Source organism: Cicer arietinum, chromosome 3 (assembly GCF_000331145.2).
Source record: "Cicer arietinum cultivar CDC Frontier isolate Library 1 chromosome 3, Cicar.CDCFrontier_v2.0, whole genome shotgun sequence".
Taxonomy (NCBI): domain Eukaryota; kingdom Viridiplantae; phylum Streptophyta; class Magnoliopsida; order Fabales; family Fabaceae; genus Cicer; species Cicer arietinum.
Window position 1 is genome coordinate 1744523 of NC_021162.2, and position 21846 is coordinate 1766368.

Sequence of the window (21846 nt, forward strand, 5' to 3'; positions counted from 1 at the left end):
GATTTTAAGTTACTTAGAGGAAGATGATAGAGAGATAAAAGATGAAGATCTAACAGTGTCGGATCTAATTAATATATATATATATATATATACACACGAAAACTGAATGAAACATAAAACTCGGAACAGAACCCACCGCTAGGAAAGAAGCAACAACCACCACCAAAGCAAGAAACGCAAATCTAACGCCACAATTTGTGTCACACCATTTTAAGTAACTTATCTCTTTTTTAATATTATTTATTTATTTATTTTGGTTCAAATTTCATGTTCTGCTTTCTCATAATTTTGCCTTTTCAGTTTCATTGTCAATTTGGTATACAACATTTGATTCAGTATAATCACATACGTGTCGTGTCAGTGTTTGATACCAACATATATTGTACAATAGATACCCTTCAATTTGAAATATATTGTGTTAGTGTTAATACCAACAAGTATCATACAACAAATACCCTTCAATTTGAAGTGTCGATACTTAAAACTTGTTTCATATGTTGAAGTAAATGGTGGTCCATGTGTTTTTGGAAGAATGTATTTTCTGTTGTTATTTTAAACTTGATGTTTCTTTTTTGTTTGATACTAAAGAACGGTGAACAAGAGTATTTATAATCTTGAAGATGTATGTATTGAACATCTCAGTATGGTCTTTATCAGTGTTGTCAAATAGAAACTATAGGATAGAGGAGTTTGAATAGATCGCTTGTTCTGGGCTATACTACTCTGGAATGAAATATAAGCAAAAATGGTAACTGAAAAGTTGATGTATCTGGTCTTAATTTTTAACCCGATGCTTCAACTTTTCAGTTGCTATGTTTGTTTATATTTCATTCTAGAGGGAGTACTATTTAGTACTAAGTGTTGTCAAATAACGGTTATAGCGGTGCTAAAACACTCTTTTTTTGTCTTAAACCTCCGATTCCTAGACGAAGGGTTCTGATAATCTGGAATTCGGTTGGGGTAAGTAAAATCTGACCACAAGTTGTTTTAGCTAGGTTATATAGCACTCTAGCATAGTAGAATTTGATCAAACCTTTATTTTACGCGATTTGCGATTGACGAAACTAGTCCATATTAGACATTTAGACTTGTTAGTTTGATGTTCATACCTTATACAATAACAATACACTCACCTTTCAACATTGGTTGTGCTTGATGCCAATCATTCTGTGCAGATTTTTAAATGGAACGTTGGTGTGGAGTTTTGAGAGTCCCGCTGCATTCTAACAGTTCGACATTCCATAGAGTTGGCGCATCTCTTTGCCTTTCTCCTGAAACCAGAACTTTGAGTGTGAGTTTGTTCCTTGAAATTGAATTTCAAAGCTTATATAGCCTGTATAGTCTTCATTTCACTTTATGCAGTGTAGCAGTTTTCTTACTATAAGTTTTTAGTACTATGAAACACAGACACATACACCAGACACAATGCTCATACTGAAAGATAGACACTGGTACTAGTTTAAAAAAATTGAAGTAAATGAATCTAGCCACATGTGTCGGTGTTATGTCGCCAGACATGCCTTTAATCTGAAGTGGTAGTGCTATATGATTTTGGTATCTATCTATTTCTTGTAGCTTTGCTTTTCTGCAAAATTAGAAAATCATGGTATGGATTGAATAATGTAAGCTATTTGAATTACTTATATTTATAGATCATAGTTATCTTTTCATGGTAATAGACTTAATGAAAAATATATGGCTTAATACTGTTCTCATTTTTCATATATCTATCATGCAATATTTACCTGAGATTCTTATGATTTGTTACAGGTGCCTATAGCAAATGCCATCTTTTTCTGTGGCGATCGAGTTGAAGGGACTGGTAACCCAGTGATCGAGAAGCTATCAGATTTACAGAAACTATCTGAAGTTGTCGTGTCGAAATTCGGCTCTTTCATCAATGCTTGGATTATTGAGGCTTCTGTTTTTAATGGACCTTGTGCTGTCTATAAGGACTTTATACCGTCTGTGAATCAATATGGTGAGCCAAGGTCATACCATCCAAATGGATTCCCTGCGTCTACATCGACCGTCTCACTTTTATCTACGTGCCTCGAAGAAGTATGAACTGCTTCTTTGCCTTCTTATATACTGCTAATTCATACCTTAAAGTTTGCTATGATAATAACTATTATACTTTTTGCAGCTATTATTTTGGCTCAATGTGGTTAACAAATTGAAGTAGATAGAATATTTGTATTGATGGTTTAAAATCTAAACCAGTGTTGTTAAATGGCATCTATGGTGACACCAGGGCAGAATGGCGTGGCTGATTTTTGACAACTGTCATCGACAATTTGTGAAGAGATTCCTGCCATGATGGCATAATAGGCTGCAATGTCATGTTTATATGTCAGTTTGGTCTTTTGCACAATCGATAACACTGAACCAATATATGCTACATGACACTAGGGATCACTTTTGAGACTCCAATGTTGTCAATCATGGATCGCAGAAAACAGTGACTTGTTTATTTTCTGCTACGCTATACAGTGCTATAGCGTCACTATGACCACTATTTGACAACACTTTGTAATAAGTAGTGTATCGCAAAACAATATTGATTTATTCAAATTTTGCTACTCTATAGTGCCACTATAGCCACCATTTGACAACAGTAAGTCATTCTTCAATAATAAAAACTGTCCTGGTTTGCATTATTTACAACTTGCAATTCGACAATTTCTACTTTTCCCTAAATGCTTTCCATATCCTGAATTTCTTTGTAATGCAGGTAAAAAAAATCATTTCAGGAGGGGAAGTATACTCTCCTTCCTGTTGTTTTCATCAGCCTAAGACATTCATCCTTGGATTTAGCAAAGGTGGAACTGTGCTTAATCAGATAGTTACCGAACTCGGCTTCTCAAATATCGAATCTAATGTGAATTCAGCTGAGGAGATTTGCATAGTCCCAAAAACAAAGGAAGCCTTACTTAACAGCATCAGTGAGATTCATTATGTTGATGTTGGTTTGAACTCAACTGGTGCATACTTAACAAACCATGATGTGTTTGAGAGAATCTCCAAGAGGCTCGTGGAAGGAGCTTCTCGACTCCGTTTTGTCCTTCATGGAACTCCAAGGCAGTGGACTGACAAGCGGAGAGATTGGATTCGGAAGGAGAAGGACAAAATGATGGTTTTGATTGAATCGGAAGGCGACAAGTGTGAAGGGAAGTTAGAAGTTATGTCAAGGTATTATTTTGCTGATAAGCCTCCAAATATGCAGATGCACTTTGAAATAATTGAAAGCTTAGATGTAAGTTAGTGCTCCACACAGGTCTGCTGGAAATGTGTTACTTATATGGATGATTGTGTATATATGGTGTTATGCTGGAATGATTATGATTCTGAACATAGAAGCTGATTAAAATTTTATCAGGTTAGTCACTTCACCTGTAATCTATGTAGCACAGCCATAGATTCCATGTAGGACACTGATACGTAGATACAAATAACAATTTTAAAAAATGAAAGTAATTGAATATAATTACATGTGTAGGTGTCATGTCAGTGTTGGGTAGTGACACGTATTAGACACCAGACACGCATTTAATTGTGTCGATATTACATAGCTTGTAATATTTTGTACACGTGTAAAATTGAGAGTGAGATCAACTTGATGTATCTTTTTATAGAAGATTATAGTATATATATTACTAGAAAAAAGGCGTCCTGTATATATGGTGTTGTGGTTTCAAACATAGATGACTTGCGGTGTAACGACTCAACCCTGATCCTCCAAAGCCTCTTTGCAGCCTTAGAAAGGGCATGCACAACAGCTCCAAATGTTCATATTGTCCTTATGTTTTGGTGTTTCCAACAATTGTGTGGACATTTTGGATGTGTGTCTTCAACATTTCTAAAATGAGAAATCCATCACTTAATTCATAGCTCATCGCTACTGCACTTATATCTAAATTCTTCATAGCTCATCAAATCTATATATAATATATTAAAACAACTTCTAAATTGATTTTCTGACATATAGTCATTTTATTCACCAAGTCATCCAATTTATTCCATGTTAATTTTATCTACTAGTAGTTCGAAATCCATCCATAGCAACATTAGAATTGAATATATATATAGGATTATATTTTTTTAGCAACTCCGTTTTGGAGACATTTGTTGGTTTATTGTTCCACTTTAAATGATTAATTTTATTCGGAGAAAATTTTCAAGAAAACTGTTTCTGAGAAAAATAAATTTCGAAAATTTTTCAAGAAAAAATCTTAATTAACAAAATGTGGATCTGTGAGTCCTTTCACTTAAACCCACAAAAAATAATTAAATAATGAACTGAAATTTTAAAAAATTTATTTCAATAAGAAATCTAATATTAAGGATATAGTAGGAGATTTTTTAAAGAAACTTTGTTAATTATAGATAGAAATTTGTTAATGAGGTAAAGAAACCATATCTTAGGTGCTTGTTTCCCTAGTATTTTTCTTTCTTCAGTCACAAAAGCACTTGTTTATGCATTCAATGATCTCTTCATTTGAAACACATACATATATAAGTTAATGGCACAAAGAAAAAGTTTCTAAACTATTAGTTGTCCTAAGTAAAAAAGAAGGATAAAAATGTGTGTAATTGTGAATCTACATGGATTAATACACTTAAAAAAATACTATATTGCTTAAGCTACAAATTATTCCATGCCAAGAATCAGGCTAATGAGCAGTAAAAGATTTGATATAGTACATTAATTTAAAGAGTAGAAACTAGAAAGTAATTCTTTCCTTTAAAGGGAAAATTAAGAGATGCCATTAATAAACCCCATCACCCTCTTCTTCATTTTCACAATATTTGTTGAACTCATCATAGTTGATTAATTGCTATTGTATTGTTCAAGTACAATCATACAATGGATAATGGGGATGAACACAAGTTTAATGAGAGAAAAAGGTTAATATTGAATTTGTTTTCCTTTTTTATAATACTTATTTATTTATTTATGTTCTAATTAATGATTTATCAATTTGATTTTGTATCATAGGTTTGTCAACATCCCATGTATTGAGTTTGATAATGAATACACTTTATAAGCAATTTGTTGAGAAAGATATCAAGGAGTTTGAAGCATTTCATGTTGCTATTCTTGATACCTTTAAGTAAGCATGTAATTCCAATGAAAATTTAATCTCATGTTAATTTTTTTGCTTTGAATGATTTATTTTTTATAAAAATTGGAGAAGGGGAATTATTATTAACGACAATGACACTAATGATCATTCTTCAATGGTCTCATACGCGATTTGAACTATGTCCCTCAAATTAAGATGGCAAGCTCTTACCATTAAGTTGACACCTTGGAGACAAAACACAAGATTCCTTTGAATGATTATGAAAAGAATTTAATTGGAAAATAAATTAAAATTCATAGATATGTTATAATCAATGTTGTTAAATGGCGGTTATGGCGTGACAAATTTTGAAAACCATCGTAAGTAATTTGTGAAGGAATAGCCACCATGATAGTGTTTTAATGGCGGATTTCGGCCTTCCGCCATATTCCTCCATCTGCCATGGACAACCTTGGTTATAATTAAGATTCTTATTAATTAAGATAATACACTAATTTGATTGAATCCACAACCAATAGTTACAATTAAAAAAATATTTTCAATTGAATTTCTTGACAAAGATATATATTTTCAATCAATCATATTTGCAAGTAAATTTGATGCAGCACTTTAAACATGGCTGTGCCTGGAAAGCATTATGATGCTCCATCATATGAAAATATAAAGGTTAGTTATCTTCTCATACAATTTGTACTCAATTTCATGTATCTAGTTTCTTATAAATTAAAAAGCTTATAGTTTAATTTTCATTTATCTTAAATAATTTGCACAATATATAGTGAAGGTGTGTCTGGTATGTAACAAATGTCAGTGTTAAACATTGACACATGTAGTTACATTCAATTACTTTTATTTTCTTAACATGTGTCAGTGTTTGTGTTATGTTTAGTGTCTGTGTCAATGCTTCATATTCAAACTTCTACATAAAAGGGCGCCATGAGGCTTTGATCAGATAGAGTCCGAGGAGGGTAGATCTACACAACCTCAATTATCCTTGCAAACGGAGAAATCGTTTTCAAAATTTCATTTAAACTAACATATAAGCCACTAAAATTTTCATCTATACGCAATCACTCACATATTTTCGATCGCGCAGGGCATTTTCGAACGATGGAAAGAATCAAATAAGGAAACCAAAGAGAAGATGTTCAAAGATTTCATGAACAAGAATGTAAATCTAAACAAAGTAGATGAATCTATGATAATAACTGCAATAGTAGCACCACCAACAGCCATGATAGTCAAAAGAACAGGACAAACAACATTGCCTCAGCTGAAATTTATGAAAACCATTCCTGATGTTGTCTTTGTTCCCTCAACTACAGTTTTGGCTCTCATTGCTGTCAAAATTTTAAGGTTAATGTTTGTAGGAAACAACACAATTAACAAGAATGCAACAACAGTGTCACTTGTTGATGATCATGTAGTTCAGTCTTCAAGTGTGGATAACATTCCTCCACTTATAATGCCACCTGAAATTGAATCAGATAATTCACAACAAGATCTGACAAAAACTGCATCAGATGCAGAACAACACATGTCAAAGGGAAATTATTGTGCTTTGTGTAAAATAGTTCATTAGAGATACAAATGATCAACATGTTTGTTTCTTTGTATATTTATGCTATTTTCACTTTGGAACTTTTCACTTATTTCATTTTACACTATAAATAAAATAAAATAAAATAAAAATAAGTGATAGAACATTAGATTTCATATTCATTTATTTGATGTTCTATATTTTACCGCACATATAAAAAAAATTTATATAGATCAAATTTTTAAATAAATTTCAATTATTTTGAGAGATTAGTTTCTAAATTATAAACGAGTTTAAAAAGAAAACCAAGTATCGTGTTGCAATTTAATTCCAAATTTTGTGAGTTATCAATCATTTTTATCCCTGTATCTAATGTGTTTTGACAATAGTCTCATAATGTTTTAAAATTACAAAAACATTATTAAATATGCTTTTTTTAAACTTAATTTGGTTTTCAAAGGTCTTTTTTTTTGTTAGTTAGTTCTTTAACTTTATTTTCTATCAGTTAATTTATCAATAAAATTACTAACAGATGATCTTTTAACATAATTTTTTTACTAAACTATTTAAAACATTTTTATAATTTTGAAATATTTCAAGACTATAATAACCGGTAACAACAACAATTTAGGGAGAGGAGGATGACTCAAATTAAAGTACAAAAGATCTTATATTTAAAATACATTTGTTACATATTTAAAACAAAGTGATCTCGGTATTCTATAATTTACATATTATCTTTTAGAGATTTTTATAAAAATGAGAAGATGTTTGTGTTTATTTGTGGTAGTGATAATTATTATTATTATTTTAAATAAATTAATTTTAAAAACGATTTTGTTGAAAAGCTCCTGCTTCTAAATAAAATCAGTTTTTAGATTATTTTTCATATTTTCATTTTTCTAAAGAGTTGTACCAAACATATATAATCTTTGAAAGTTATTATTTTATCATACGGTTTATTAACTTAATTTTAGATAATATTTAGTGTTTTATTTTATTTTTTTAATTTTTTTATTTAGTTCTTTATTTAATTTTAAGTAAACAATTTAATCTTTTTTATTTTAAAATATTAATAATATTATCTTTTTTTTTTTTACAAAAATTCATCAAAATTTTTAAACAAAACTTATAAAATTAATTATCATCTTCAATATAATGTAAATTTTATCAAATTTATAACTCAAATATTCAAATAAACTCATATTTTCATTCTTTATATTTTCGAATTTTTGTAATAAAATTAAATAAAAAATCAAATAAAAAAATAAAAAACTGAAATGTTATATGAAATTAAGAGAAAAAAAAAATTGCATTGAGTTGATATCTCTTTAAATGACATTTACACCATCTAATTTTAATTTTAGAAAAGCAGTCATTAATTTTCTCTATATTCACTAAAAACTACATCAAACATATATTTTTTTTTACTATACATACATCTATTCTTATCATTTATTATTTATTATATGAATTAATTAAAATTTTAACTCTAATTTATAGAGATGCAAACCTTACATCTCGTACTTACAATTTTAAAATGTACAAATATGTTTTTAGTGATACAACCATAATATCTAGTAAATATAAATACAATTTCCACGTAAGACTAAACTCTAATTTGTATTTGAAGTGAAAAACATAAATTTGTACCTTACAAACAAGAAAGAAAGAAAGAAGAAAAAGAAACAAGAGAATGCAAAATGAGTTCAAAAACAACGCTATGGAGCAATGCAGAAAGAAAATGCTTCCACTTACTTCAATCCAAAACCAAAACCTTCAAAACACTTCTTCAAATCCACGCTTTCATTATCTGTAACTCTCTTCACAACAATCTCAACCTCCTTACAAACTTCATCTCATCTTCCACTTCCCTCGCTTCCTCTTCCTCTCGCAAACACGACGCCGTTTCAATCGTCCAACACGCTCGCCGTTTTTTCGATTTCACTCCCACCCATATCCGCGACGAGTTTCTCTGTAACACCATCATCAATGCCCATTTCTCAATTCGTCAATTTGATCAGTCTTTTACTCTCTACAGAGACTCTTTTAGAGGGGATTTTGTTCCTAGTTCTTATACTTTTAATTTGGTTTTAAAGGGTTGTGGTGTTTGTATGGCTTTGAGAGAAGGTTTGGAGGTTCATTGTGTTGTTTTGAAAAATGGGTTTTGTGCTGATTTGTATGTTGGGACTTCTTTGGTTGATATGTATGTGAAATTTGGTTTTTTGGGTAGTGCTAGGAAGGTGTTTGATGAAATGTCTGTGAGAAGTTTGGTTTCTTGGACTGCTGTTATTGTTGGGTATGCTAGGTGTGGGGATATGAGTGAGGCCAGGAAGCTTTTTGATGTTATGCCTGATAGAGATATTGCTGCTTTTAATGCTATGATTGATGGGTATGTTAAAATGGGGTGTATGGATTTGGCGAGGGAATTGTTTGATAAGATGAAGGATAAGAATGTTATTTCTTGGACTAGTATGGTTCACGGTTATTGTGAGGATGGTGATGTTGTGGCGGCTAGGTTTATGTTTGATTGTATGCCTGTCAAGAATGTGCTTAGTTGGAATGCGATGATCAGGGGATATTGTGAGAATAGACGACCGCACGATGCGTTGAAGTTGTTTTGCGAAATGAGGGGAAGTTTGGATATGGAAATGAATAAAGTGACGGTTGTGAGTGTTCTTCCTGCTGTTGCTGATTTGAGTGCTTTGGATTTGGGTGTTTGGATTCATGGGTTTGTGCAAAGGAACCGACTTGATGAAGATGTTCATGTGTGTAATGCTTTGGTTGATATGTATGCAAAATGTGGGGAAATTGGAAAAGCTAAATTGCTTTTTGAGGAGATGAATGAAAAAGATACATCGTCGTGGAATGCTTTGATAAATGGTTATGGTGTAAATGGTTGTGCGAAGGAAGCGCTGGAAGTATTTGCAGCGATGTTACGGGAAGGATTTGAACCGAATGAGATAACAATGACTAGTGTGTTATCTGCTTGCAACCATTGTGGTTTGGTAGAGGAAGGAAGAAGATGCTTCAAAGAAATGGAGAGATTTGGAATTGTGCCTCAGATTGAGCATTATGGTTGTATGATTGACCTTCTAGGAAGGGCTGGATGCTTGGATGAGGCTGAAAATTTGATTTGCACCATGCCTTACGATCCTAACGAGATAATATTGACTTCGTTTCTATTTGCTTGTTGTTACTTTGAAGACGTTTCGAGGGCTGAAAGAGTGCTAAAAGAGGCGGTGAAATTGGAGAAGGAAGGTGCCGGTGACTATGTGATGTTGAGAAATTTGTATGCTGCGGAACGACGATGGACAGACGTGGAGGATGTTAAACAAATGATGAAGAAAAGAGGATCAAATAAAGAGGTTGCTTGGAGTGTTATTGAGGTTGATGGCAGCTTTAGAGAGTTTGTGGCTGGTTATTACTTGCATTCACAACTGGAGGTTATTCAGTTAACCTTGGGACAGTTATGGAAGCACATGAAAGTTGAAACAATTTATTGAAGTACAAGTAATTAAATAGGGTCTTGTTATACACTAGTTCACAAATCACAATTACATGGCAATGTTTTGCGATAACATTTCATGTTTTGCGATAACATTTCCTCTCTCTATAAAAAGGCATAATTTATACTTTTGTGAAAGGAACCTTTCTCTATTTTTAAAGTGGTTTTTCTTCTCTATGTAATGAAAGTTTATTTTCCCTTTAATTACCTCCCTTTTCTTTGCACTATCACCCCGTCTCTACCTCTTATAGCCACTTCTTCCCCTTCATATCATCTTATCCTCTTCTTTTATGTCTTTCTCTTTTTTAACAATCATCTCCTTTTTAACTCTACCTCTCTTCAATCACATTTATTTTAAACATGGATTGCTAAATCAATAAAACAATACAAAATAATTGGTCATTCTAGAAAATGACATCATAAACACTTTATTTAATTGAATAGCCATTTATTTAAAGAATTCTAAAACGAACATTAAATTGAAAAAAATAAGTTAAATAATTGATTCAAAATGACTTTAAAAACAATGGATGATAAAGGTTCATCAAACCCCAAACTTAATATGTTGTTTGTCCTTGAAGAACAACACTTTCAAGGATTGAGATTTGTATTTTAAACATCAGCACAAACTTTCTCGTCAATCTATCTCCATAATAAAAAAAATAACAAACTTGTCAGCAAACATAATATTATTTCAAAAATCACTTTCATCCACTCAAAACCAATTAAAAATTCAAAATAATGCATTCAACATTTACCCTTCAGGCTCAACTTCCTCTCATTCAATGTCACCAACATTTTCTTAAGTGTTTACATGGTTACTGTAATCATCACTCAAATCTTATAACATACACATAGTACCATAAACTTGAAAGTTCTCTAAAGATACTCACAATGTAAAAGGCAGACGCACTTTTCGAGGTCATCGAGTATTGTTATGAGGCCAAGATACACGTGGCTTGTTTGAAAAAGTAGGTTGAAGACTTGGAGTTAGGAAAATCCGTTAATCATTTTAATTCCTTACCACCACTTTAACTACCTATCAACTAGTAAAGTATAAGAGAGTAGAAACCTTATTTTGATCATAATCTGTTTGTTTTCTTTTTACTCCACCTTTTGACATAAATGATATTTTAAAAATCATCCAATTACCACTTAGTGGAATATTGCATCATTTTATCTTTTGACATTAATAATATTTTGAGTACCACCGCATAACTATTTAGTAAAATGACACATTTTTTTCTTTTTGCTTTTCAACGGTTTTCTACATTTGTTTCTCTTGTATCACACCATAAATTTAAAAAATTGTTATTCCATGAGCAATCCTAAACTTAAAATTTTGCCAAATCATAAAATCAAGATTTTACCTAAACTCGAAGTAAGATTTTAAGATAAAAAATAATAATTTTGGACAATTGACTTATATTATAGTTAAGTAACACAAAGAAAAGGATTTTAGCTCAAAGGAGCTATAGTAAATGATAATAATATATAGGGTAAACAAAAAAGCCCACAAGGCATCAAAGAAAATTGTCTCAATATATGCACTAATTACATATAAAGAAAAATTAAATGTTTAGGCACAAAGCTCACGTAGAAGATAAAGAGAAATATAAGCCTTCAAACATCGTACTAAACAAATTAAAAATTATTTCCTCAAAAATTGTCAATAGATATAGATCGAAAAGAAAAAAAAAACTTAATGATGCCAATAGTTACACTTCTCGTATATAAAACATGGATTAACATAAAAGTCAAAATCAATGCACAAAAACAAATCTCACATGTAAATCATATGTAGAACAAATCAATTTTTTGGAGCAATTAATTAATTTATTAATACATTTACAAAAAATAAATGAAAAATATTCTATAAAAAATTAACGGCTTGATAATAATATGGTTTAAAAGATGAAGTTTAGTTATAATTTTGGAAAAACAGATGGTCAAGAGAGAGTGTGGAGAAAAATGTGGTAGAGAGGATCCAAATTCAGATGAGATATATTGATGGTATCCCACACACATAATAGAGTAATAAAATTGTAGATGAATTTGTTTGATAGATTATAACATTAATTATAGATGGAAAGATTTATTTAATACGGTGACCAACAATGCAGCCCTACAAATGCAGGGGTATATTCAACTGCTATTCATGGGTAGAAACCGTCATTTTCTTCTACATATATATCAACAATAAAATATCAAGAGAAAAAAATAATTTAAAAAATGAGAAACGTTAAAAAAATTCAAAAAAAAAAATATAATTTAAAAAGATAAAAATTCGTTAGAGGGGTCGCACTGTTACACCTAAATTCAACTTTATTTTTTTTTTTATACCATTTTTCTTTTGTTTATTTTCAATTGTCATAGAACATTGCTAACAATTTTTTCACATAACATTTTATAGCATGAGTGTGTTAACCCATATATCAATTTTAGAAAGAATTAAAAGAGGACAAAATGTGCATCATCTTTTTTATTTATTTTTAATTCATGGTGTTTTTCGTTTGCTCATTATTTTATTCATATATAAGATTTTTTCTTGAAGGATGAAAATCATAAAAAGTTCTAAGATTATATGTTTTTTGGTATATTATATTACGTAATCATATTGTAAGCATGTGGCATATGAAGTTAGTTATTTTTGTTGTGTTACTTTTTTATTAGTGTTGAAACTGACAATTAGACATTTATGCTAATTGTTTTCTCTTGTATATAAGTTGATTGACTCACCAAATAGAAGTAGAGTGTGCAACAGTTTTTGCACAGGGTTTTGGGGAGAATTAGGATTAGACACGGGTGCACTAAGGGACAAGGGTAGAACATTTGGTGAGGAGGGTGAGAGTTGAAACTCTGTAATTTCCTCAAACAGATTGATTCTTGAATAAAGTGGACAAGGCGATGCTAAGTTTTGAAGATGTAGGTCACATTGTGGTTGAAATCTGTCATCAAATGAGTGTGTTCTTATTGTTCATTCTTTCAATTTTTGTGTGAATGTGAGTGAAGGTAAACCTTGCGCAAGGAAGAATATTGAGATTGCTCATAATAGGTTGGGAGTTAAAGTTTTCTGGTTCAACAATTGACATCAAAAGCCTGGTACAATCGTGGGAGGCTTAATGAAGATGGAAAAATTCAACATCAAAAAATTCAATGACAAAAATGACTTTTGCCCTATCGAGGTTAAAGATGAGGACACTACTAGTACAACAAGGACTTAATCATGCTCTTGAAGGAGAAAATAAGTTGTCACAACCACTATCAAAGTAAGAAAGGAAAGATCTAATGAGTAAGGCTCATTGTGCTATAATCTTGTGCTTATGAGATAAAGTTTTGAGGGAAGTGTCGAAGGAAAAATCTGCTGCAATAATTTGGTTAAAACTGGAAAATCTTTACATGACCAAGACTCTAGCAAATAGATTTTATTTGAAGCAAAGATTATAGACCTTGAAGATGCAATCTGGTACTACAATTGAAAATCACATGGATGAATTTAATAGATTGGTTCTTGACCTTGAAAACATTAAGGTTATATTGGAGGATGAAGATCAGGCCTTATTGCTAATTTGATCCTTGACTAGCTCATATGAAGTCATTTCTGTCACACTCATCTATGGGAGAGATTCAATAACACATGAAGAAGTGCAAGCTGCATTAATGACAAAAGAGTTGTCTAAGAAGTCATGTGTCAAAGAAGTCATGTGTCAAAGAACTTGTGGCATGAGAGAGTCTCATGGTTAGAGGAGGAAGTGAAAAGAAGCATGGGAAGGGAAAAAACAAATCAAAATCAAAATCCAAAACAAAATACAAGTGTTTCATAGGTCATAATGAGGTACATTTCAAAAAGAATTGTCTTGAAAGGAAGACATATAATATAGGCAGTGGTGAAGATAATTATGATGCTTCAGTGGCACTAGATGGATATGATAGCTCAGAAGTGTTGGTGATAACAAACAGTCAAGATCAAACTGAATGGCTGATGGATTCAGGTTGTTCTTATCGCATGTGTCCAAAGAATGAGTGGTTTTCAAAGTATCAGGCTTATGAAGGTGGTCAAGTGATCATGGGAAACAATGCATCTTACAAGGTAATTGGTATTGGATCAGTTAAGCTAAGGTTGGCTGATGGGTATGAGAAAATTAGTTCCAAAGTAAGACATATTCCTAAGTTAAAGAAAAATCTCATTTCTTTAGGAATTCTTGAGGAATAGGGGTACATTTTCAAAGCTGAAAAATCGATACCAAAAATACGCAAAGGTTCAAGGATAGTGATGAAGGGAGCTTAAAACTATAGTACATGTTGAAAGGAAGCACTATCATAGGAGAAACTAAGACAATGGTCAACAAAGAAGTCATCAACACCAGTCTATTGCACAAAAGACTAGCACATATAAGTGAAAGAGGCCTGAATGAGTTGTGTAAGCAAGGTCTGTTAAGTGATGACAAGTTGGGAGACCTTGAGTTATGCAAACATTGTGTACATGGCAAGCAGACAAGGGTGAAATTCTTTATTGGAATTCACAACATGTTGATTGCTAGTAAAGACATGGTCAATATAGACAAACTAAAGGAAATGCTCAAATATGAATTTGAGATGAAAGACCTAGGTAATGCTAAAAAGATTTTATGCATGGAAATCAAACAAAACATTTATAGTAGAACTATGCACATGATTCAAGAATGCTATGCAAATGGAGTGGTTCAAAAGTTTAAAATGGTGAAGCTAAATCTGTAAATGTACCTATTGCACCTCATTTCAAACTGTCATTGGAAGATTGTCCAAAAACAACACAGGAACACAAGGAAATGATGGAGATACCTTATGCTAGTGCAGTGGGAAGCTTAATGTATGCAATGGTATGCACTAGACCTGACATGGTCTATGCAATTAGTCTTGTGAACATATTTATGGGGAATCCAGGAGCTCATCATTGGAAAATTGTCAGGCACATCCTCATGTATCTCAAAGGATCGACAAAGGTTGGACTGAAGTATAGACAAGAGACTCATTCTTCAGGTGGAGCTTTGGGATATTTTGACATTGACTTTGCTGGTGATAGAGACAAGATAATGTCTTCGATTGAATATGTGTTCACTCTATTTGAAAATATTGTAAGTTGGAATGCGCCCTTGCAACATGTTGTAGCTTTGTCAAGCACTGAAGCAAAATACATTGGTGTGACTAATGTTATTAAGGAAGCTCTATGATTAAGGGGCATGGTTAATGAGCTATGAGTATCACAAGACAATATCAATGTGATGTGTGACAATCAAAGTGTCATTCACTTGTGCAAAAATCATGCATATCATGAGAGAATCAAACACATAGATATCATAATTGAAGGAAAAGTGCAAGTTATGAAGGTGCACACAACTGAAAATGCAGCAAACTTCAAAACTAAAGTAGTTCATTAAGCAAGTTTACTCACTACCTAAACTTGTTGAACATTGATGTTGGCTGAACATCACTGGACCTGAAAAACACCATTTACTTTGTTCAAGTTCCATAATTCATATGTCAATGTGGAGATTGTTAAGAATGTGGCATATGAAGTTAGTTATTTTTGTCGTGTTAGTTTTTTGTTAGTGCTGAAACTGACAGTTAGACAGTTATGCTAATTGTTTTTTAAGTTTTTCTGTTGTACTCCTTTCCCTCTCATTCTCTTGTATATAAGTTGATTGACTCATCAAATAGAGGTAGAGTGTGCAACAGTTTTTCCACAAGGTTTTGGGAAGAGTTGGGATCAAACACGGATGCACTAAGAGATAAGGGTAGAACACTTGGCGATAAGGGTGAGAGTTGAAACTTTGTAATTTCCTCAAATTGATTGATTCTTGAATAATGTTGACAGGGCAGTGCTAAATTCTGGAGACGTAGATCACATTGTGGCTTAACTCCGTCATCAAACACGTGTGTTCTTATTCTTTCAATTTTTGTGTGAAGGTGAACCTTCCGCAAGGAAGAACATTGAGATTGTTCATAACAAGTTGGGAATTAGAGTTTTCCAATTCATCACATGTTTTAGAGTGTAAATAACTATTGAGTTTACTTATCTCATATTGTGAACTGTAGTTCAGTTTGTCACATTGTAAACATCATAGCTCTTACTTTATTTTCAAAATTTTCATGTTATTTATTATTATTTTTATATTTATATAAAAATATATAAAATTTCACATTATAATACAAAATCATATATATATTTTTATCAGTGAATGTTTACCATGTCTAGAGTTGTCAATAAAATCCTAAAATCATAAGTCCTCTAAAAAATCTCATTTATTAGACAATTTTCTATTGGAAGTGTAACACCCACGACAATTATGTGGTAAAAGATTGAAGAATATGTTACAATGTCACACATGCAATAGAACTTTCTTTAATATGACAAAAACAATTGGAATCTAAGGTGGCATTGCTCAATGTGGCTAGGGTTATACAAGTCCGATTCATTAATTTAAAAAAAAAAATTAAGGCATAATGATGAAATAGATTCACTTAGGTTGACAATAACAATGAGTAATTAAAATAAGTATGATCAAATATTGCAATGTCAATATTAAAAATTTATTAATTATTATTTAACTAAAATTCACTTTTGGCCTTTCAGATTTTAAAATCTCGCGATTTTGATTTTGAAAATTTGATAATCATAATTTTGATCTTTAACTTTAGAGCTTTTGCATATGAATGACCTTGATTTTGAATTAGTAAAAGGTGACATGGTCTAATTTTTTTTTTTTTTTTTTTTTTTTATGAATACGTAGACTTATTTTAAAGAAAATTGTAAACTCATTTTTAAAATGAAAATAATGTGCTCATATTTTTGAAAAATTGCTAGCTCGGATTACTAATTAAAATAAACACAAAATAAAATAGGATGGTCAAAAGTATATTTTTATCTTTTTAACAATTATTGTGATTATTTGTACACCTTTGAGGAAAAACATTAGAAGTATATAACGGATCATCATACTTTTATAAAAATATAATTTTAATTTCCTTATTTCATTTTGTGTTTATTTTAATTAATAATAAGAGCCAGTAATATTTTTAAGATAAAAAAAATGAGCTGACAATTGAAATGGTAAAGAAAATTAAACTTAAAATAAGATATCAAGTTTAATAATATCAACAATTGTCAGTTTAGTTATTTCTACCAAATTAATAGTATTTAATTTTAACTGTATGGTTTTAGAAGCAATTTGCTGAGCATAGGACATTTGATTCAGAAAGGATTTCAGGTGATTATGAAGGATGATGTCTTAAAGATGTATGATGGGAAAAGATGATATCCAATGTTTTTTATGTGCCAGGAATGAAAAGCAATTTGCTGAGCATAGGACAGTTGATTCAGAAAGGATTTCAGGTGATTATGCAGGATGATGCCTTAGAGATGTATCATGGGCAAAAGAAGATGATACTAAAGGCTTTTCTCTCAAAGAACATAACTTTTGTCATCAACATACAAGCTGCAGATATCCAATGTTTGAAGGCAGTGAGCTCAGTTGATGAGGATTGGTTATGGCATGCAAGGTTTGGTCATCTGAACTTCAGGAGCTTGCAGAAAACTAGGATAAAAAACGATGGTTAGTGGTATTCCTATGATTGATGTTCCTAAGAAGTGTGTGAAGTGTGTGAAGTGTGTATGGCAGAAAAACAATCAAAAAACTCCTTCAAATCACAAGTGCAAGCAAAAGCAAAGAACGTTCTTGAAGTGGTTCATAGTGGCATATGTGGACCATTTGAGGTGCCATCATTATGAGGTAATAAGTATTTAATAACATTTGTTGTTGAATTTAGTAGAACGTTGTAGATTTATTTGATAAAGACCAAAGATGGAGCATTTGAAATGTTCAAGAATTTCAAAGTGAAAGTTGAAAAACAAAGTGGAAAAACTATCAAAGTGCTAAGGACAAATGAACATGGTGAGTATACATCACATGAGTTTGAGGAATTATGTGTCAAGCATGGAATTGAAATGAAGTGATTGTCCCCTACACACCTCAACATAATATACTGGCTGAAAGAAGAAATAAAACCATCCTAGGCATGACTAGAAGTATGTTGAAGGGAAAGGAATTTCCACACAAGTTCTTGGGTGAGGCTGCATCAACTGTTGCATACATCCTAAATAAATTTCCAAGAAGCTGTTGGAGGAGGTTTGGAGTGGAAGGAAACTAGCAGTAAGGCACTTGAGAACATTCAGTGTTCTATGTTTCAAGTATTTTCCTTACCAGAAAAGAAGAAAGTTGCAGGACAAGACTGAAGTCATGATCTTGGTTGGGTATCATCCAACTGGTTCCTACAAACTGTATGATCCTATCAGAGGCAAAGTGGTAATCAACATAGATGTGAAAATCATTGAGCAAGAGCAGTGGGACTGGACACAGAAAGCCAGCAGCAGCCATCATTGGGACTGGGAACAAGAGACCAACAACACATGCCAGCCTACACAAATTCCTTCACAAGTGTAAGATGATCATCAAACTAGTGAAGACATAACTGAAGAAAGGATATAATTAAGTAGATTTCAGAGGGCAAGGCAACCACCTACACATTTAAGAGAATTTGAAGTATTCAATGATAATAAAATTGACAGCAGTGGAGATCTAGTGTAATTTGCTTTATTTGCAAATACCGAACCACTAAATATTGAAGAAGTCATGAAGAGAGGACCCAGGAAGGAAGCTATGATAGAAGAGATCAAGGCAATTGAGAAAAATCATATTTGGTACTTGACTGACTTGCCTCCAAAACAGAAGCAAATTGGAGTAAAGTGGGTCTACAAACTCAAGTTGAATCTAGATGGAACAATTGCTAAATACAAAGCTAGATTGGTTGCCAAAGGGTTATTACAAAGGGAAGGCATAGAATACTTTGAAGTGTTTGCATCAGTGGCTAGGATTGAAACAACCAGACTAGTAATAGCATTGGCATGTGCTAGAGGTTGACTAATGTGTCAGCTTGATGTTAAGTCTGCATTTCTGAATGGATGGCTGAAAGAAGAAGTGTATGTCTCTCAACCACCAAGATTTGTGATTAAGGGAAAGAAGCATAAAGTGCTCAGATTAAGGAAAGCTCTCTATGGTTTGAAGCAAGCCCTAAAAGCATGGAACAAAAGAATTGATTCATTCTTAATTGACATTGGATTCATCAAATGCATTGTGGAGTATGGAGTCTATGTGAAGCATTTCACACTAAATGGAGGGCCTGCAATGATCCTGCTTTGCCTATATGTTGATGACTTGCTAGTAATTGACAGCAACAAGAAGGCAATTGAAGAATTCAAGGAAATCATGAAGAAGGACTTTGAAATGTCAGATTTGGGCAAACTGACTTATTTCATGGGAATGGAATTCACTGAATCAGAAGCAAGGCTAGTGATGCACCAGAAGAAATATGCTAGAGCAATCCTAATAAGGTATAATATGGTTGGTTGCAACCCTGTTGTCACACCAATTGAATGCAATGCAAAGCTGGGAACAGAAACTGAAGAAGAGCTGGCTGATTCGACCCTGTTCAAGCAAGTTGTTGGAACTCTAAGATACTTGTACAACACAAGACCAAAAATTTGTTATAGTGTGGGAGTAACTCGTAGGTTCATGAAGAATCCCAGGCATTCTCACTGGATGGAAGCAAAGAGAATCATGAGATACATTCAAGACACATTGGAGCATAGAATTCTGTTTGCAACATATTTAAAGCAAGAGAATGGAGACTTATTGGGATATTCAAATTCTGATTGTGTGGAGATAAGGATGATAGAAGAATCACATCAGGCTATGTGTTTAAATTCATGAAATCTCTAATAACATGGAGCTGAAAGAAGCATCCGGTCATTGTATTGTCATCATGTGAAGTTGAGTACATTGTTGGCAGCTATGCAGTATGCCAAGCATTATGGCTAGAATCTTTGATAGCAGAATTGAAGATTGAAGTATGCAGTTCAATACCATTGATGATTGACAACATCTCAGCCATAAACCTAGCAAAGAATCCTTTGTCTCATCAAAGGACATGCAATGACTAAATGGAGAATAAAAAAAAATTCATTCAGTTAATGAAGTGATAATCCCCAAGTACATCAAGAAACAGTACACTCCCTTGAATAAGATTTCTCTAATAAATAAAAATAAAAGCTTTCCTTGAAGTAAAAGCATGCTCTGCATATTCACATAATGTATAAATGAACTCATCTACTCAGCCATACTCTACACATTATGATGTATATTGCAACTCATTGCATCCACAGTATATTCGATGCAACCAATTATCTCTTGCTATACTCTAAGGGCCAGATTTCTTCCTTACCCTCCTTGTGAAATGTGACTTGGAAGTTGAACACGGTTTCCTAGAATGAACGTCGCGTACAACATTCTCAGTGGCCATGTCAGAGTCTGAAACTTGAGCTGCAGAAATGGATTTCTGCTCTTCAACTGAACCCTTGGATTTCTCCACAAGCAACTCTTCTTTAGCTGCCTGATTTTGTGTAACTTTAGCCTTGGTCTGCATACAAGAAAATGACAACATTACAAATTTTTACAATATATGTAACAAAAATTTGTGTTTTTTTTTTAAATGGGGAAGGGGAAATTACTATTAATAACGGTGGCACTAATGACCATTTTAAAACGACCCTGGATGGAATTTGAATCATGTTCGTTGAGGTTATAAAGTCAAACTCTTTCTACAAAACTGACACCTCATGGACTAATGAAAATTTGTGTTATCAACTCAAAACTTTAAGTAAATGTACACAGCAAAGAATATAGATATAACACGGCAGGGTTATGGCAGGTTCCCAGTATGAACTTACGGACATTTACTATACACGTGCATAAGAAAAATTCAAAATCCATCATCAAAGGCATTTATTTCGAATAAAAAGTTGTAACTTCTCAATTTTCCGCTTTAAGTGGGATATAACAAAAAGTAAAAAAGAGAATAAACAGAAACTGAACTATAAAATTTCTGCGGCATCTCAATTGACGTGAATAGTGAACAACTTTCTTCAGGGATAAATGGTGTTACAGAAACTAAACAAAACCAAGAGCATGGTGCATTCAGTGAATCAAAAGCACCTGAGTTACTTTCATATAATAAAGCTTACATTTTCTCCAGGAACCTCAAGATGGGTCCTATTGGTTGTTTCAATGAAACGAGCTATCCCTACACAAGTAGATAATGTATCGTCAGTGAAAAGTAACTCAGAATTATGAACAGAATGGTTAAATCCATCAGATGGCCCAATAATGCTCAATTGAGTTACAGAACAGAACTTACCTGGATTTTCCTTAATCACATTATCAATCCGAGCTTTCAAATTCTCAACTTGCAACAGCAACTCTTCAGCCTTTTCAATGATTTCAATCATGGAATTATCATTATCTTCATGTTGATCTACAGAAGACCACATATCACTCAACTTGAACTCCCCAGCATTATCATCACTACCTTCTCATATCAAAGAAACAGAACATAAAAAATTAGCAATTGATTAAAGCCAGTTTGTCAAAATGGTCATAATCATATAGTCATATATATACTAATGAACACATGAAATATGTGTATGCAATTCTTGAACCGGGTTTGATTCACACTTTAACAATGAGTCCAATTTTTTATTAGTTATATAAATAACAAAAAAAAAAAACTACTGCAACTTACTCGCGACATCATCACCAATATCATTCACAGGAGCGTCG

The 21846-nt window shown here is 32.4% G+C and overlaps 5 protein-coding genes across 6 annotated transcripts in view; 4 read left to right on the top strand and 1 right to left on the bottom strand.

Moving 5' to 3' along the window:
• On the top strand, positions 1 to 3375 carry LOC101495602 (uncharacterized). Of its 2 annotated transcripts, none has more exons than XM_004489043.4 (4): positions 1 to 214; positions 1176 to 1291; positions 1771 to 2061; positions 2735 to 3375. In XM_004489043.4, the coding sequence occupies exons 2-4, from the start codon at positions 1184 to 1186 to the stop codon at positions 3263 to 3265; spliced, it is 930 nt and encodes a 309-aa protein (XP_004489100.1). In that variant the 5' UTR covers positions 1 to 214; positions 1176 to 1183; the 3' UTR covers positions 3266 to 3375. The 2 variants fall into 2 exon arrangements, with proteins under 2 accessions (XP_004489100.1, XP_073221695.1); XM_073365594.1 differs by lacking the exon at positions 1 to 214 and adding an exon at positions 246 to 960.
• Positions 3376 to 3818: 443 nt separating this feature from the next.
• On the top strand, positions 3819 to 6735 carry LOC101509673 (uncharacterized). Its single transcript, XM_004489083.4, has 4 exons — positions 3819 to 4908; positions 5000 to 5114; positions 5693 to 5753; positions 6184 to 6735. Exons 1-4 carry the CDS (start codon positions 4875 to 4877, stop codon positions 6667 to 6669), a joined length of 696 nt encoding a protein of 231 aa, XP_004489140.1. The 5' UTR covers positions 3819 to 4874; the 3' UTR covers positions 6670 to 6735.
• Positions 6736 to 8272: 1537 nt separating this feature from the next.
• On the top strand, positions 8273 to 10362 carry LOC101495279 (pentatricopeptide repeat-containing protein At2g44880). Its single transcript, XM_004489042.4, has one exon. It carries the CDS (start codon positions 8331 to 8333, stop codon positions 10131 to 10133), a length of 1803 nt encoding a protein of 600 aa, XP_004489099.1. The 5' UTR covers positions 8273 to 8330; the 3' UTR covers positions 10134 to 10362.
• Positions 10363 to 14473: 4111 nt separating this feature from the next.
• On the top strand, positions 14474 to 15345 carry LOC140919598 (secreted RxLR effector protein 161-like). Its single transcript, XM_073365965.1, has 2 exons — positions 14474 to 14744; positions 14861 to 15345. The coding sequence occupies exons 1-2, from the start codon at positions 14474 to 14476 to the stop codon at positions 15343 to 15345; spliced, it is 756 nt and encodes a 251-aa protein (XP_073222066.1).
• A 4827-nt stretch (positions 15346 to 20172) lies between these two features.
• The window catches only part of LOC101494951 (uncharacterized), a 4158-nt gene continuing 2484 nt past the window's right edge, over positions 20173 to 21846 (bottom strand). Inside the window, exons 5-8 of the mRNA XM_073366732.1 lie at positions 21809 to 21841; positions 21425 to 21595; positions 21252 to 21310; positions 20173 to 20647 (exon numbers count right to left, since the gene is read on the bottom strand). Of these exons, the coding sequence (XP_073222833.1) occupies positions 20429 to 20647; positions 21252 to 21310; positions 21425 to 21595; positions 21809 to 21841 (482 nt within the window). The 3' untranslated portion in view covers positions 20173 to 20428. The remainder of the gene's footprint in view (positions 20648 to 21251; positions 21311 to 21424; positions 21596 to 21808; positions 21842 to 21846) is intronic.

Coding starts and splice junctions, on each gene's coding strand:
- LOC101495602 (XM_004489043.4), top strand. CDS start 1,184: ATGGAACGTTGGTGTGGAGTTTTGAGAGTCCCGCTGCATTCTAACAGT. Junction 1,292..1,770: donor CTGAAACCAGAACTTTGAGT/GTGAGTTTGTTC, acceptor GATTTGTTACAG/GTGCCTATAGCAAATGCCAT. Junction 2,062..2,734: donor TATCTACGTGCCTCGAAGAA/GTATGAACTGCT, acceptor TTTGTAATGCAG/GTAAAAAAAATCATTTCAGG.
- LOC101509673 (XM_004489083.4), top strand. CDS start 4,875: ATGGGGATGAACACAAGTTTAATGAGAGAAAAAG. Junction 4,909..4,999: donor AAGTTTAATGAGAGAAAAAG/GTTAATATTGAA, acceptor TTTGTATCATAG/GTTTGTCAACATCCCATGTA. Junction 5,754..6,183: donor CATCATATGAAAATATAAAG/GTTAGTTATCTT, acceptor TCGATCGCGCAG/GGCATTTTCGAACGATGGAA.
- LOC101495279 (XM_004489042.4), top strand. CDS start 8,331: ATGAGTTCAAAAACAACGCTATGGAGCAATGCAGAAAGAAAATGCTTC.
- LOC140919598 (XM_073365965.1), top strand. CDS start 14,474: ATGGTCAACAAAGAAGTCATCAACACCAGTCTATTGCACAAAAGACTA. Junction 14,745..14,860: donor ATTTGAGATGAAAGACCTAG/GTAATGCTAAAA, acceptor AAAATGGTGAAG/CTAAATCTGTAAATGTACCT.